At 42.4% G+C, this 17,969-nt stretch overlaps 1 protein-coding gene across 2 annotated transcripts in view; it reads right to left on the bottom strand.

Moving 5' to 3' along the window:
• Positions 1-14,156: 14,156 nt before the first annotated feature.
• Positions 14,157-17,969, bottom strand: part of DYNC1H1 (dynein cytoplasmic 1 heavy chain 1) — a 92,702-nt gene continuing 88,889 nt past the window's right edge. Inside the window, exons 74-78 of one of the 2 annotated variants that reach the window (XM_036748812.1) lie at positions 17,122-17,275; positions 15,971-16,113; positions 15,452-15,620; positions 15,053-15,180; positions 14,157-14,494 (exon numbers count right to left, since the gene is read on the bottom strand). In XM_036748812.1, the coding sequence (XP_036604707.1) occupies positions 14,366-14,494; positions 15,053-15,180; positions 15,452-15,620; positions 15,971-16,113; positions 17,122-17,275 (723 nt within the window). In that variant the 3' untranslated portion in view covers positions 14,157-14,365. The remainder of the gene's footprint in view (positions 14,495-15,052; positions 15,181-15,451; positions 15,621-15,970; positions 16,114-17,121; positions 17,276-17,969) is intronic. The other variant, XM_036748811.1, reaches the window with a different exon arrangement.

Raw genomic sequence — 17,969 nt, 5'->3', positions numbered from 1 at the left:
AATAATTTATTGAAACCATGCACGGAAGCAGGGGACCTTGAGGCCTTTTTCGAACCTTTGACAGTCCCCTGAAGCATATAGACAGACTCTTCTTCTCAGAATAACCTTTTTAAATGTACAAAATATGCAGGATAACAAAGAAACTACGGTTAACAAAGGAAATATGGTTAGCCAAACATTAAATGTACCAAGTTCACAGACACCCCGCCTCGAACTCTCTTCGCGGACCCTTTTAAGGGTCTGTGGAGCTCAGGTCAGGAACCTGCCGTAAGATGTGGAGGGGTTATAATCTGCATTGGTCAAGGGAATGCTAATGTCAAAGAAATTATGGATTTTTTTTTTTAGTATTGAAGCAATAGATCCCTCAACTAAGTGAAACCACAAAGTGTTAGTTATAGAAAGCCATGGCCCATTCTAGTCTCTCTAGATACAATGAAACCTGACAAGTTCAGATGATGGCACAGACTGTCTGAACTAGTCTAGAGACAAGTTCAAGTAATACGATATTTTTAAAGAATAAAATTTTATTATTTTAGTATATTCAATAGCAAAGTTAATAAAGATTAGTATCAGTCTCTACTGTTAAGAATGGATAAGAATTTTAAACCGTGGACAAGAATGTTAGGAATGAGAAAGCACCTTGTGCCTATTTTTTTTAAGAGCTCTCCAATAATTTGATTTATGCTACTCTATGGAGTGATTGTTAGACAAAAAATAAACCTTCAGCCCAACTGTTCTGGGTTATCATATATTGTTAATTAGTAAAATCTGAAATAATATGCTTTTATCATCTTTTTCCCTTCTATTTCTCTCCCCAACTAAAAGCGTATGTTACATTTTCCTCCCTTACTATGGTAAGCAATTGTGGTGGCCTGGGCAGTAAGATGAGTCTTCTGTCTCCTTCCACAGCTGCAGCTGGAACTCAAGTTTTCATCATTGAGGCCAGGTACTTCAGCCTTTGACTGGTTTCAAGAACAAACAACTTCTCAAGAAGTGCCAATAAAACGAAGCCAATGAAAATCAGTCTTATGTGAATTTCTTAAGGAGCCAGGTAGAGTGGAGGTACTGACCGATACAGGGTCTCCTTTGGGGATTCCGATGGATGTTTTTATTCATGAAGAATTACCAAAATGATAAGATAGGGCAACTGAGATTAGCATCTAATTTGATCCTTGCTCTAAGACTCCAAGAGAAACAGTTTCCAGGTTATAGATGAAGACATTGAGAACCAAGGACAATAAACACTTTGCCTGAGATTCCAGGATTAGCACTGGCTCATAGGATCAGAGATTGAGTTGGAAGAAACATTAGAACTGAGGAATCTGAGGCCAGAGAGGTTAGAACGCTGGGCCTTAGAGTCAGGAAGACCCAAATTCAAATCTGGCCTTAGACACCTACTAGCTATATGTCCCTAGACAAGTCTCTTTACCTCAGTCTGCCTCAGTTTCCTCTACTACAGAATAAAGATAATAATATCGTGTACCTCCCAGGGTTGTGAGGATCAAACAAGATGATATTTGTAAAGGACTTAGCACCGTAACTGGAGCATAGTAGGCACTTAATAAATGCTTTTTCCTTTACCTCCCTTAAGTAACTAACCTAAGCTCACACTGGTGCTAAATGGCAGAATCAAGATATGATCCTAGATCTTCCTATTTTATAGATTTTACTATTTCTGCCCATAATTCATTTACTTTTTCCTTCAAGAATTTGGATACCAGGCCATTTGGTGCATATATCTTCAGTATTAATGTTAATTATCTATGGTGCCTTTTAGTAAAATATAGTTTCCCTGCTTATCTCTTTTCTTGTTCTTTTTCTTGTATACTTTTTCATGCTTCTCTTGATTCTTGTGTTTGAAAGTCAAATTTTCTATTCAGTTCTGGTCTTTTCACTGAGAAAGCTTGAAAGTCCTCTATTTCATTAAAAGTCTATATTTTGCCTTGGAGCATGATACTCAGTTTTGCTGGGTAGGTGATTCTGGGTTTTAATCCTAGCTCCATTGACCTCCAGAATATCGTATTTCAAGCCCTTTGATCTCTTAATGTAGAAGCTGCTAGATCTTGAGTTATTCTGATTGTGTTTCCACAATACTCAAATTGTTTCTTTCTTGCTGCTTGCAGTATTTTCTCCTTGATCTGGGAGCTCTGGAATTTGGTGACAATATTCCTAGGAGATTTCTTTTGGGGGTCTATTTGAGGAGGTGATCTGTGGATTCTTTCAATTTCTATTTTGCCCTGTGGCTCTAGAATATCAGGGCAGTTCTCCTTGATAATTTCTTGAAAGATGATATCTAGGCTCTTTTTTTGATCATGGCTTTCAGGTAGTCCAATAATTTTTAAATTATCTCTCCTGGATCTATTTTCCAGGTCAGTGGTTTTTCCAGTGAGATATTTCACATTGTCTTCCATTTTTTCATTCCTTTGGTTCTGTTTTATAATATCTTGATTTCTCGTCAAGTCACTAGCTTCCACTTGCTCCAATATAATTTTTAAGGTAGTATTTTCTTCAGTGGTCTTTTGGACCTCCTTTTCCATTTGGCTAATTCTGCCTTTCAAGGCATTCTTCTCCTCATTGGCTTTTTGGAGCTCTTTTGCCATTTGAGTTAGTCTATTTTTTAAGGTGTTGTTTTCTTCAGTATATTTTTCAGTATTTTTTTGGGTCTCCTTTAGCAAGTCATTGACTCGTTTTTCATGGTTTTCTTGTATTCTTCTCATTTCTTGTCCCAATTTTTCCTCTACTTCTCTAACTTGCTTTTCCAAATCCTTTTTGAGCTCTTCCATGGCCTGAGACCAGTTCATGTTTTTCTTGGAGGCTTTTGTTGTAGGTTCTTTGACTTTGTTGACTTCTTCTGGCTGTATGTTTTGGTCTTCTTTGTCACCAAAGAAAGATTCCAGAGTCTGAGACTGAATCTGGGTGCGTTTTCGCTGCCTGGCCATATTCCCAGCCAACTAACTTGACCCTTTAGTTTTTCAGTGGGGTATGACTGCTTGTAGAATAAAGAGAACTATGTTCCAAGCCTGGGGGGATGCGCCAGCTCTGCTACACCAGCACTCCTCTTTCCTCAAGAACCCCCAACCCGGACTGGACTTAGATCTTCAGAAGGCTCTGCACTCCTGCTCTGATCCGCCACTTAATTCCTCCCACCAAGTGGCCTGGGGCCAGAAGTAACTGCAGCTGTAGTTCTATAGCTGCCCCACCTCCGCTGACCCCCCTGGGCGGTAGCCGAACTGCGAACTCTGTCCACTCCCGCAGCTTTTCCCACTAACCTTCTCTGTTGTCTTTGGTGTTTGTGGGTGGAGAAGTTTGGTAACTGCTGCAGCTCACTGATTCAGGGTGCTAGGGTACGCTCCGCCCGGCTCCTGGTCTGCTTGGTCCGCGCCGCTCACGATGGGCTCTGCTCCGCTCCCCTTCGCTCCCAGCTCCATGATGGATAGACCTCACCCAGAGACCATCCAGGCTGTCCTGGGCTAGAGCCCTGCTTCCCTTTGCTATTTTCTGGGTTCTGCAGTTCTAGAATTGGTTCAGAGCCATTTTTTATAGGTTTTTGGAGGGGCTCCATGGGGAGTTCACGCTAGTCCCTGCTTTCCAGCTGCCATCTTGGCTCCACCCCCCCTGCTTATCTCTTTTAATTAGGTCTCTTTTTGCTTTTGCTTTATCTGAGCCCCTTTGCCTTCTAGCCGTTCCAAGCCATTGGAATAAAAACCAGAACTCAACTTCTTTATTACGGTAGCTGCTGAATCTTTTGTGATCCTGACTGTGGCTCAGGACTATTTGATTTCTTTCTTTCTAGCTGCTTGCAGTAGCTTCTCCTTGACCTGGGAATTCTGGAATTTAGTTACAATACTCCTGGGAGTTTTCATTGTAGGAGGTGATCTTTCAGGAGGTGATTAGTGGTTTCTTTCAATTTTTACTTTGCCCTCGGGTTCTAAGCTATCTTGGCAGTTTTTCTTTATAATTTCTTGAAATATGATATGTAGGCTCTCCTTATGACCATGGCTTTCAGATAACCTAATAATTCTTAAATGGTCTCCCTTAATCTTTTCCAGTCATTTGTTTTTCCTATGAGATCTTTCACATCCTCTTCTATTATTTTTCAGCCTTTTTTTGTTTTTGTTTTTGGTAGGGCGATTGGGGTTAAGTGACTTGCCCAAGGTCACACAGCTAGTACATGTCTCAAGTGTCTGAGGCCACATTTGCACTCAGGTCCTCCTGACTCCAGGGCCGGTGCTCTACTCACTGCGCCACCTGACTGCCCCTCAGTCTTTTGACGTTGTTTTATTGCTTCTCCTAAACCAATTCTAATTTTTAAGGGCTTATTCTCTTCAGTGAGGTTTTTGTATCTCTTTTACCATTTGGGCAATTCTGGTTTTTAAGGAGTTATTTTCTTCAGTATTTTTTGTGCCTCTCTTACCAAGCTGTTAATTCTCTTTTCATAATTTTCATGCATGGCTCTCATTTCTTTCTCCAATTTTTTCTGTATCACTCTAATTTTTAAAATATATATTTTTTTGCTCTTTAGGAAATTAAGAACTTGAGGACTTCTAGGAATTTATCTCTTCTAGGGCTTGTGTCCGATCTGCATTTTCTTTGAGGCTTTATGTATAGATGTTTTCAAATGATTGCCTTCTTCTGAACTGGTGTCTTGAGCTTCACTATCAGCATAGTAGCTTTTTATGGTCATGTTCTGTTTGTCGTTGCTCGCTATTTTTCCAGATTATTCCTCGACCGTCAATTTTATGTTAGTTGGGTTCTGCTCACCCCTAAGAAAGGTGGTGGTAGTAGTTGGCCTGGCTTCAGGCTTTTATGTTCTCCTGCTTTCACAGGTAAGTTTGGGGGGAGGGGTAGGCATTTTTTAATGCTTCCAAAGTGGTATGATCCAGGGTGTGATCTGGTTACTACCTTCCTGGTCTGAACTCTGATCCTTACTCAGGTAGGGCCCCTACTCCCTCCCAAACACAATTGCAACTGCCCCCTTTGCCCTGAAACTGTGACACTGAACTGGGTACCAGGTGATATTGTTGACAAATGACACCTGGTCCTGTGCCAAGTGTTAGCTCAGAGATTACCTGTAATTTCTTCCTGACTCGGTGTTCAGTCCCCTGACTATCCCTGGAGGCTGATCGCTCTCAGTGCTGCCACCACCACTGCTGCTGCTTCTACTCCAAGGCCCACAGTTGGTGCCTCTTCTGCCTTACCCAGCCAACCCCCAACCTAGTGTACTCAGACCTCTTTTTCTCTCTTCCTAAGCTTCCTTGCCCTGGAAGAGTGACTCACTCTGATTTCTTGTTGGTTATTTCACTTGGGATTCAGTTTGACATGGAAGACAGAATGTCATGTATGAGGAACAGCAGGAAGGTCAGCTTGGTTAGAGCAAATACTTTGTAAATGGAATAATATGTAATGAGTCTGGAAAGGCAGATCAGAGCTATGTTATGAAGGGTCTGAAAGGACAGATGAGTTTGTATTGTGTTTGTTCAGAAGTACAGTGGGCTGCCTTAGTAAGAGATAATAGATTGTCCCTCATAGAATGCTTTTTTTTGTTTGTTTTTTGGCAGGGCAATTGGGGTTAAGTGACTTGCCCAAGCTCACACAGCTAGTAAGTGTGTCAAGTGTCTGAGGTCTGATTTGAACTCAGGTCCTCCTGACTCCAGGGCCGGTGTTCTACTCACTGCACCGCCTAGCTGTCCCCATAGCATGCTTTTAAGGGGAAGCTGGATGTCTACTTGGGGATGTTATAAAGAGGATTTCCATGAAGGAATTGATTGACTTTGTCTTTCCAAGTTCTGGGCTTCTACTAGCATCTCTTCCATAATTCTCCACAGCTAGGAATCCATTGCTTCTACCCTTATTAGAGTCTCACCTGTGTCACGATAAAAATCTACAATGAAGAGAAACTGAGGCACAAAAGTCTGAGCATAACCCAAGTAGATTTAGCAATTATCAATAATAGGGGCCAGTAGCCCCTCAGTGACTAAAGTGCCCCCCCACTTTACAATCAGAGCAGCCTTTTATGCAGTTTGGTTACATAAGTTCATTACATAAATTTACTGATGCCAACTAAACTAGGACTGTGATTGGTCCGTAATTTACACTGCCTTGCGAAAGGGGGTCTCTAGAATCCATAGGAACACGGAAAACATAGAGTTAAACATCTTCTGGAAAGTCCCCAATCCAGTACCCCCTTCACCAGAGAGACCCAGTGCCAGGAAAAATATCTCGGTTGTGCACAGTCTCCTACCCGGTCTCTTCCAAATTTTTCTACCAAGACCCATACAATATAAATCCAAATCTAAGCCCTAGAAATGGGTCGCAGTGGTTGCTAAAACTCTTTAACTATTAATAAATATTAATCAATTTTACATTCCCTCCCCCCTTTGATTCTATGGAGCCATGTCTCCATTGAATCACTACTTATAAACCAAATTAATATGATCAGGCATGATCAGCATCCATTGGGATTAAATTAGTAATGAGGCAATGGAAAGCAATAATTATAAGGTTCAAATCTTTATACAAGGCCAGCCATGAGAGCTTTGAATATTACTGATGCTGGTTGACTGTCATAAATGGTCCAGCAAAAGATGGTAAGTCTCATGCCTTTTCCATCTGTATGTTGTGAGGGCTGGGCAGGGATAGGCTGCCATGATTCAGGAGTACTTTGGTGCTGCACCTTTGTTATCTATGGCTGGCATGTTGACAGGATCCGTCGGGGCAATACCCTTCAGAAAAAAATGTCACATGGGAAAGGTAGAATCTACATGTCTTTCAGGTAATACGATTGTACCCTAGTAGCCCACTCCTAATGTCCATTTAATCTCCAGTTGAGTTTCAAATGTCTCAAATAGTCATCTGGTCTTGTGGTCTCATTCTGGAGTAGGTCTCAGTTGAATGCAGCTCTGAAGGTGGGTCTTCATAGAAGAGCTGTTTGGCCAATACAGAAGCTCCCAGGTATTCCTGTTATAGCCTTTTATAAAACAGATCTTTGCTAGGACATCAGATTAGAAGCCCTCACCTGAAACTTCCAATCCCAAAAGAAATGCATGAGGACTACTTCCCCTCATCTCTCATGGAGTAAATATTTTAAAAATCAAAAAAATAAACCCCCCAATATATAGTTTGATAATTTGGCAAAACAAACTCCTATACTGGCTATGTCCAAAAAGTATGTCTCTTTTAAGTTCATTACATAAGTTCATTATAAGATTACATAAGTTCATGTAATCTTCATTCTTTTGGACCCATGGTTTATCATTTCACTGATGACAGTTTTAAAGTCTTTCAAAGTTGTTTTCCTCTATAATGTTATCACTGTATAAATTTTTCTCCTGTCTGCTAACTTCTCACTGTATCAGTTGGCGAAGGTCTTCTCTGTTTTCTCTGAAATTATCCATTTCATCACTTCTTATGGCACAATAATATTCTATTACATTTATAGGCCATAATTTGGTTAGCCATTCCCCAATAGGATGCCCCCTTATTTTCCAGTTTTTTACTTCCACAGAAAAGAACCTCTTGCTCTTTCTTTGATTTCTTTGGGAATCGAATTGGTAGAAATTTAATTGGTAGAAAATTTCCGATTACTGTATAGCCAGATCAGAGGGAAAATACAGTTTGGTTAAGCTTATGGGCATAGTTCCAGATTGGCTGGCTCCTCTAACTCTTAAAGATATGGTTATAATATAGTTTCCATGGGAAAGACCATTGAAATTGGTGTTACACTGGCATTCAGGATACATATCTATTGTCTATCTCAATGAGGAAAATGATTCACATGTAGTTTGCACATGCTGCTGGCCTTTCACAAGCAGTAGCTCATTATATATATATATATATATATATATATATATATATATATTTTATAATTTATTTATTTGTGAATGGTTTTTGTTATGAACTTAGCAATCATGAACACACATGAACATTTCAGTATAAAAAGAGACCAAAAATGTGGGTTGTACATGAACAATTAACTTGTTTGTTGTTGTCGCTGTTTGAAGTATTTGTTACAGGGTGATCCAGGGAAGCAGCCTCTAGTCCAATGTACTGGGAGACAGACCTCCCATGGAACTGACATAAGCTGTGATCCCCCATCTTGGCACATGTATTCAGGGAATGGGACAGAAAGTACAAGGTGTCATCAAAATCTTAAGCCTTTTCTCTGTAGTGGAATTTGTTGTATTTATACTGGTCGATACCACGCATTCAGCTTGCTGGTGTAGGGGGTAGTGGGAGACTGACAAATGATTGCCCAGCCCTGGAAGCATGTGCGTTTGGTGACTGTGCATCTAGAGATGCCTGATGATGCGGAATGAAGGGGCCTGGCTTTCTATGGCAGAGCATGTGCAAGAATGTCTGGTCTGCCAATCATAGGGTGAAGAAACAGACTTTTGCCCCTTGAATTGGAACCAAGAATTATCCGGATATAAAAAGACTCCCATGGAGATAACTTGGCCTTTTTTCTTGTTCGAGTATATAGTGAGGAGGCTGAGCTGCTTTGGGCAGGAGAGACACAAAGCCACAAGTACATAACTCTGCTGTTGCTTAGAAAAGTGGAGCACTGGAGATGGAAGTCATCAACAAGCATTTATTAAGAGCCTACTATGTGCCTGGAACTAGGCTGCGTGCTGTAGATACAAAAACAGGTAAAAGACAGCCCCGCCCTCAAGGAGATTAGTCTAATTGGGGAGACAGCATATAAACTACTATGCCCAAACAAAACGTATACAAGATAAATTGGAGATAATCTCCGAGGGAAGGTACTAGAATAAGACAAGGAGTCTGAGACTTGAAGGAAGCCAGGGGAGCCAGAAGGCAGAGATGAGGAGGGAGGAGAGAATTCCAGGCATGAGGGACAGCCAGTGAAAATGCCCAGAGTCAGGAGGTGTGTGTGGAACGGCAGGAAGGCCAGTGCTGCTAGATTATGGAGAATGTAGAGGTGAGTAAGGTAGAAAAGGACTGAAAGGTAGGAAGGGATCAGGTTTGATGAAGGGTTTTAAAAACCAAAGAGAAAATGTTTGGTCCTAGAAATCATAGGGAGCCGCTGGAGTTTATTGAATAAGGACTTGCACTGTAAGAAGTTAATTTCGATAGCTGAGTGGAAGATGGACTAGAATGGGAAAGAGACTTGTGTGGCAGAAACCAGCCAGCAGACTACTGCAATAGTCCAGGAGGGAGGTGATGAAGAAGGTGCGCACCAGGGTAGCAGCACTGTCAGAGGAGAGAAGGAAGCATACATAGGGAAGTAGAATCAACAAGACTTGGAATGAATAGGCTTTGATCTTGTGAGCTTTGAAGGGAGGCAGAGCAAGCCACCAGGGCTCTAAGAGCCAGGGTCCAAGCCAGAATTTCTGGTCCACCAACACAGCCCTGGTAAGTGATTGAGGCAATTCCAGTCAGCGAATCGTCCCCACGGCCAAAATGTCAAGTTCAAAAGCAAGGGAGTGACTCTGTCCATCGGCTGTGTTGAGTTTCGACGTGAACTTGATGTGATAAATGCTTTGTAGAAGCTTAAATCTGAGGTCACTATCTGCAGGGACCCATATGCTGTAGGGTTGCTCCTAGGGACCTATTGGGGGGGTCATCTAGTATAATAGCTATGTCCGGCAGCATCTCCCCAGCCCCTCCTCCTCTTAACTAGACTACTATTCCCTGGCATTTGGCCATATTGGAGGACCTATTGCACTCTACTGCAACTTGTGATCTCTGTGACTGATGTGGATAAGGTTAGAATTTTGCTTTATAGAATTTTGTAATTGCAAGTGCTATCTTCAACTCTGAGGGCTTTAAATCAGTCAATATTGCTTGTTATAGCATATATGCATGTATACATGTGTGTGTTCAGGATACACATATACACACATGTATATAGTTGATCCTTGCTATTCACTGAGTCCACATTTATGAATTTGCCTACTTGCTAAAATTTATTTGTAACCTCACAGTCAATCCTTGCAACCCTTTTGCAGTCATTCACACACAGAGCTTAGAAAAATTTGAGTCACCTGACGTGCACGTTTCTGGCTCAGGTCGAACAAGGCAATGTTCTGCTTTGTTTCAGTTTTCATACAGCAAACATGGTTTTCTCATTTTTATCTTTTTTTCTTGGTGATTTCACTATTTAAAATGGCTCTCAAACGTCTTATGTTCCTGAGCATATAAGAGGGATGTGATGTGCCTTACGATGGTTAGATAAGCTTGGTTCAGGGATGAATTATAGTGCTGTTGGCTCCAAGTTCAACGTGGTACATCCGGAAAAAGGAAGAGGAAATTGTCGATCTGTACACGAAGCTACTTTGGAAAGTGCTAAAGTAAATGTGACCAGAGGTTTGCAGAACTACATCCTGCATATCCCCTAGGAGCAATGCTTTGGAATCTGCTAATTCAGTGTTTGCTGACACTTTATAGATCCTAACTACCACACATGATAAGAATCTACTATGTGCGCATATATACATATGCATACAGATTTATGCATAGCTTTATCAATAAATAAGGACTTTATTCCCCTATTGGGATATTTGTACATTAAAAATTTATTCTTCCTTTATGGATTCTGAATTGGCATTTCATATACGAGTCCTAAGGGGGAAAAATCCCCATAAGCACCTTCAGGAGACTTTTGATCCCTCATCCAACGTCATTCTTCTGACATTTGCCAGATAATTTAAGAGACAGAATTCTGAGGTTTTTAGCCACGTAACATTTGATATGGATCCTTTAAGTCCTGCAGCTGCTTTCTTTTCTGCTTTTAGCCTCCAAACTGGTTGAATATCATTTTGCCCAATAATAATGATGCCACCAAGCGTCCGTCTGGACCTAGACAGCCTCTTAGCACCTGGCATCTTAGATGAGACGCCCACTATCCTTGTTAGCCCACTTTCCTGAGTCAATCAGGAAACATTTCACTCTCATATCCTCATTTACCTCAGCCAATGACTGTGCAAAGTGCAAACCTCAAGGAAAAAACAGCACCTTGCTCCCTACCAATTTTACTCCCCCAGAGCTCTTGAAAAGTAGGGAGCAGCATCTCTAACACACAATTGCCAATGGGATTTTTCATATACAAAAAGGGAAAGCTGGGAAGCTATCTTTGTAGCTGCCATATTATCACACCCTCTGAGCACTGGAGAATCATGGCATCCTACTTCCATCACCAAACCTCCTAAGGCCTCAAGTGACTATACAGATAATCCATTTATCCGATGTCTATATCATGGTGAAGAAAAACAACAATCAAAGACTTAAGAACAACGATCAATTCTGTGACTACCCATGACTCCAGAAGAATGATGATGAGTCAAGTTTCCTGCCTCTTGGTGGACAGGTGGTGGACGAGGGGTACAGAATGAGGCATGGCCCATCAATGAGTGGTATTTTGTTTGACTATTCCTAGTAGTTACAAGGGAAGACTTTATTGAGGGGGTGGGTGGGGGTTAATTATGGAAAGAAATAATAAAATAATGATGGTGATACCAAAAAAGACTGCCAATGAAGCATTTAAAAAAATATCAGAAGTTCAGAAGAGGATATAAATAAGGTAGTGTTGGAGTTGCCATGTTCAATTTGAAATATACTTTAAAAAGCAAGCTGTATGTAGTGATTTGTTATTTCATATATAGTCCTACTTCTTTCTGGTATAGGAAGATGCTCACTTGTTGATATTCATAACAAAAAAGGAATTTTAAAAGATGCATTAAGGAAGAGTGTGACTATTGGAGCAGAGTCCTGGACGAAGAGTGGGCAACCTGCTGCCTTGAGGCCACATGTGGCCTTTTAGGTCCTCAAGTGTAACCTTTTGACTGAGTCCCAGTTTTAGAGAACAAATCCTTTTATTAAGGGGATTTGTTCTGCGAAGTTTGGGTTCAAAGGGCCGCACTTGAGGACCTAGAGGGCCATGTGACCTCATGGCCACAGGCTCCCCACCTGTGTGGGCATGGAATTAAAGAAGCAGGTAAGTGTGCTCCTTAAACCTAACAGGAGGATGGAAGTCATAATTGAGATTTGAGGAATGGAGGAGGTGCAAAGCTCATGTAGAGGGCCTCAGTCTTCTCAGTAAAGTCTAGGATTATCTAAAGTGTAGGGGGCAGAATTAGGGTTGAAGACAAACAGATGTGGTTCAGATGTCAGGGGAATCAGATGAGTCAGTAATTGTCTAGGTGTAACTGTACCATAAATTTCTAGTTGATGCAAGCTTCCAAATTTCTCCACCTCCTATGTAGGTTCTCAGAAGCCCTGGGCCAAAAGCAGAAATAGCAGAGGTTACTCCAAGGGTGAAGATTTGAAGGTTGGAAAAAGTAGGTTGAGGACAAGGGATTAAGAATAGTAGATAGGTGACCCAGCAATACCACTTCTAGGGCTGTATCCCAAAGAGATCATACAGGTGAGAAAGGAACCTATATGTACAAAAATATTTATAGCAGCTCTTTTTGTGGTGGCAAAGAATTAAAAATCAAGGGGATGTCCATCAATTGGGGAATGGCTAAACAAGTTGTAGTATATGAATGTAATGGAATTCTATTGTGCTGTAAGAAATGAGGAGCAGACGGAATTCATTATAACCTGGAATGATTTATAAGAACTGATGCTGAGTGAGGGGAGCAGAACCAGGAGATCATTACACATGATTACAGACACATGGTATCTATAAGGTCTAACTTTGATAGACTTTGAACAGCTCCAAAAGACTCATGATGGAAAAAGCTATGCACATCCAGAGAAAGAATTATGGAGTCTGAATGCAGATTGAGGCAAACGTTTTGCTTTTTTTTGGTTTCATTCCTCCTCTCTCATGATTCATTCCATTGGTTATAATTCTTCATTACAATTGGACTATTACGTAAGTTCAATGTGAAGGTATATGTAGAACCTACATTGGATTACATGCCATCTTGGGGGGCTGGGGGAAGAGGTAGGAGGGAGAGAAAATCTGGAACCCAAAAACTTGTGGAACTGAGTGTTGTAAACTAAAAATTGAAAATAAATTAAAAAAAATAGTAGATAGGGAAGCACTGAAGTGGCTTAATTGGATCTCTGCTTTTCGGAAGCTTGTTTTTCTGGATACTGTTTTAGGAGATGATCTTGATTAATCTTGTACCATCATCCTCCAAAATATTTTTACAGATGAGTATGCTGGCTGCCATCTCTAGTAAGGAGATGAAGTGTTTCCTGGTAAGGGCAGTTTCTAGGCTTTTTAGCAGTTGATGTATGTTGTTGAACTTCCTTTAAAAAAAAAAAAGCTATAGTTTGTGTCAATGTCTGTTCTTTTAACTACTTCCCCATTTTGGGGTATTGATAACTTGCTTAAATAAGTCAGCTTGGCATTAACTGCACATCATAACCTAAAACTTTCTCATAATTTGGTACTGATTCAGATCCTGGCTCTAATGAGGCAGTGATCTGATTACGGTTGTTTGCTGTCTGTGGAGATTCTTCCCTTTTTGTGATGAGGTGCTTGCTACGTCTAGCACTTTCCGACTTTGGACAGGATGCTTTTGTGTCCTCTACAAGCCTTTTGGCTTCCCATATCCTAACCCAGAGATATTTTTCCCTAATTTTTCCCCCACAAACCTCTCCTGTGTACACCTTTATGTTGAAGTCACTGAATGAGCATTAAAATATGTACTTGTTTAATCAGGAAGCTGTGATTTGAGCTCTTCATACAGTCTCTCTACTTGATTCTTTGCATCAGTGTTGGCCTATTAAAATAACTGCAGCTTCATGATGGTCTTTTTTCAAAGAACTCACCATAAGCACTGTAATAGATGACTGGACTAGACATCACGGATTAAGATATATTATAGCTGGAAGGAATCTTAAGAGACCATTTAACCTCACCTCCTCACAGTACAGATGACAGCAGTAGGATCTGAACCCAGTTCCCCTGACTCCAAAGTCCATATTCTTTTCTGTGACAGGTACCTGCCAGCTCCCATTCACACCTGGAATATTCTGGAATATTCACACCTCATTTCTTGCAAGTTTAGCTGTGTAAGTAAAAGTGTAATGGACTTGCCCCCAAGGTTGGAGCAGCACAGGAGGTCACTCAACGCCCACAGATGAGGATCTGATAGTTCCGCCTGCTCACAACTTCGAGCATTTTCATCTGCTCCCAACAAGTGCTGATGCTGGCACAATGACATCAGGGAAGAGGACTGAGTCATGCTTGAAAACTTTATTTCACAATATAAAAACTGCACCTTCAAACCACTGTTTCCTTTTGCCTTTTCACTGTCACTTCTATGCCTCAAACACACTCAACTTCTCATAGCCCATTTACCCACTTGCACAAATCCCTCTTCATACAATCCATAACCCTCTGAACACAATTTAAGCATGAAAAACAGTATTCTAGGTGCCCATCGGGTCACTCTGTGCACAGGACTGCCACACCACGCTCATAGAAGCTCCGAGGGTCTTCTTTCGTGGCAATTTCAAAGTCCACAGTGAAGATGAGATCTGCCCGGGTGAAGTTCAGATAGACAGGTAAGGTGACCTAAGGAAGAGAGAGCAAATGTGTAAAGAGAGCTCAGTGCTCAAGGCAAAATGTCAACAACCCAGTCAGCAGAACTGAGTGATGGAAAAATGCACGCTTCATCACAAGATGGGTTAAAGCAACAAGCTGAAAACACTCTAGCGGCAAAGGCCTTATATAAGAAAACAAAACACTTGTCCGTTGAGGGTAGGTGATTAAAGCCAGCAGCGGAGGCCCAGAATCACCAGCTTCTTCGGAGTCAATGGGCTAAAAGCAAGTTCTGTCCAATCATCACGATCCCAAAGCACTATTACCCACCCCTGCCCTTGGCTCTGCTGTCACTACCGCACTTCCCCCCACTTCCCCCCAACTACATGGACTGAGGCGGGGACCCTGGGGAGGGGGAGGCCTACGCAATTGGGGAAGCACCATGTGTTCACAGGACTCGGGTGTGAACCTCTGTGCCAAAAACACCGCAAACTAAAGAAAGGAGCACAAGTATGGAGCACAGAGATGATAAAAGTCCTGGCAGCACAACCCTGCCTCCCCTCCCCACCATCCTGGCCAAGGTTAACTCACCACATTGGCTTTTTTCTCTGCATTTGTCTGCTTGATCCAACGAAGCTGGGTTATAGGTAGTATGGTTGAAATCGCATTAGAGAGAGACAACTTGTTATTGTTGCATGTGGCTCCCTGAAGCTTCAAACCTACCAGAAACACGTTACACAAATTGAACAAATAAAATGGAAGCGAACAGAGAATCTGATACAGTTAATAGCCACCCTCCCCAGAGACTTAAACATGAAAAGGGAAAACTGCCTAGAAGCCAATCATCAAGTCTCTCTGTTGAGCATAAAAGTTAGATAAATATACCCCTGAACGTTGTGCAGCCTTTGTGGCTCTCAGATCACCATCTCAATGATAACTGTGCCCACACCAAGCCCTTCATCTGGACCAGAGGTCTTTCCCTCAGCTCACCGGTGACTCCAAAACTGCAGGCATCCAGCACAGCATTCTGGGCAGTTGTGACATTGACTTCCAGGCAAAGTTCCTCCAGGGACCAGCTATTTGCTTGGGCCACATATTGTCTGGTGGCCGTAATATAGGCCTCAGGAACAAACAGGCCGCCAAGGCACACATGGATGTTCTGTCCCCAAAAGAAAAAGCAGCTTTTAGGCTGTGTATGTGATAATGGGAATCTTTCTCCTCTGAAACTAAAGAGGTCTCAGCGTGAATGCTGAGATGATATCAGGCTTTCTGCAAGCACATTTTGAGCTTGCCTCGCAATTAAAAACCAAGCCAACCTCTTGATCCAAAGAGATTACATTTAAGGTCCCCTTAGACTCACCTAATTCCAGATGACACGCTACAAACCCGCCCAACTAGGTTCCCCAATGGAGTCTTGAGTCCTCCCTTAATGCCAGCCCAGACCAGCCTCTGACAACCCTAGGATTTCTGACGGAAAGTGTTCTCATTTCAGTTAGACAGAGGAAGTACCTTTAGTTCCTTTGCCCCACCAGATGCAGCTGCCAGGGAAATATTCTGAAGCTGTTTAATTCGCTCGCTGAAATCTGAAACCCACTGAATAACTGTCATGCCAGCGGGCACTGTGTAGTGCGACCAGCTCCGAGGCAAGATACCTACAAAAGGACAGTGGGGACATTCAGGACAGTGTCTTCACCACGCCAGCTCAGAAATCAGATTGGTTTGGAAAAACCTTCTCTCACTTGGGTAGGTTCCATTCTGACTATTGTGAATCACAACCACCAGCATTCTTAAACTCACCAGACCATAACCTTTTGCACGTAATCTAAACTGGCTAACAGATCTATCCAAAAGTCCTTGGGAAGGAGGCCTGGATCCAGAACACATCTGATTCCAAGAACCAAATGCAGTGTTTTCAAGACACATTTTTAAACACTAGGCATATAGACAAATGAATGGTTTTAATTATCCTGTATTATTCCTCTTTAAGGAATCCTGTTCCCAAAGCATGTGAAACCTGTGGTCATTGGCTGGCTGCAAGTTCAGTGGTGGTATATTCCATAAAGAAGAAACAATCAGTTTAGATGTTTAAAAAAGTGTTAGTATTTTCATCTTATCTTTCCCTCCCTGCCCCCCACCCCGCCAAAAAAAACACAAATCAATCCAACCTTTTTCATTCTACATTATGTAAAAGGACACTGGTAACAGCTGATGGAGACACTTTGAAGTCCTGTGAGTTCACTGACACGCTTCCTTTACTAATATGGAATCCACTAACCCCTCTCTACCTCAGAGTCTTCATGAGTTCATTATCTGGAAAGCGGCTTCTCTGGCTTAGCTAGTCTGGTGCTCAAGCACACGGTCTGTCACTTAGACAGAGCGTCTAACCCCAGGTGAGGAGGTGTAAGTTCTCTTCCCCGGGAGAGGGGCCTGTCCTGCTCTTCACCCAGAGGGAAGGGCCGCAGAGTCAAACGGATCACTCTGAACATGAAGCTCATTTCAGAGCATCTTGTGCCTGGCCCGTCCCATCCCTCCTCATCATGCAGAACTGGAGCCCTTCCGCGGCCTGAGGATCAGTGGTCTGTTGCTCCCACACCGGAGCGCGCGCTACACGGCTCTCTGACAGGACACCCCGACCCCCCGGGCATCAAGGACCACGGTACCTTTCACTAGCTCGTTTATAAGTGTGCGCAGGTAGTTGGTTTGCTTCTTTTTCCCCTCGCACACCTGGACCACGTCAGCGAGATCTTGGCGCACATCTTGGAGTAACCTGGCCCCCATTTTCACTTCTCTCTCGAAGAATCTGAACAGAGGGTCCTACGTTCAAAGTGAAATTAAGGATCCATTGAGGGAGAGAGCAGCTTTCTTCCAAACCCATGCAAGACCGGCACTCGGAGCCCCGCAAGATCACATGGCTCCTTGGATTACTTTGCATTTACCTTGTAGGCATTTCACATTTATTTATATGTTTCTGTGTGGTGTCTTTGGGGGCAGGGACAATTTTGTTTTTTCTCTTGGACACTCAGTACCTAATCTGATGCCTGCCACATAATTGGGACACGACATGCCCACGGATTCCCAAAGAAGCATCCCAGGGCTTCCCCGGGTTCCTGGAGCGTGCGCTCGGAGCACCGTCCTGTCAGTGTGGCTGGGCCAGTGAGAGCTAGCTTCCCCACGGCAGGTGGAAATCACCCAATCAGAGAGCTTAGGGGAATGTGTCTGTTATGGCAGATCTGTACTGCAAAGCTGGGTAGAGGCTGGGACGGTTACTAGCTAAGCGTGATGAACAAGCGAGTACAGATGTACAGCGGAGAAATGTTTGCTGCTCTGCTGCACAAAGGCTAATCTTCTGCGTGCCCTACTTGTTAAATGAAACAGCTGTACATACTTGTGTCCAACAGAACCTGGAAAAGTGAGTTTGTGAAACCAAACTGAGCATAAATTGGACAAGAGTTTATAAAGGTCGCTGTCATCAGATGCCTTTACAATACTTAAGAGAAATACTGGATGC

The sequence above is a fragment of the Trichosurus vulpecula genome, chromosome 3 (genome assembly GCF_011100635.1).
Source record: "Trichosurus vulpecula isolate mTriVul1 chromosome 3, mTriVul1.pri, whole genome shotgun sequence".
Taxonomy (NCBI): domain Eukaryota; kingdom Metazoa; phylum Chordata; class Mammalia; order Diprotodontia; family Phalangeridae; genus Trichosurus; species Trichosurus vulpecula.
This window is presented reverse-complemented; position numbering and strand designations above follow the sequence as displayed.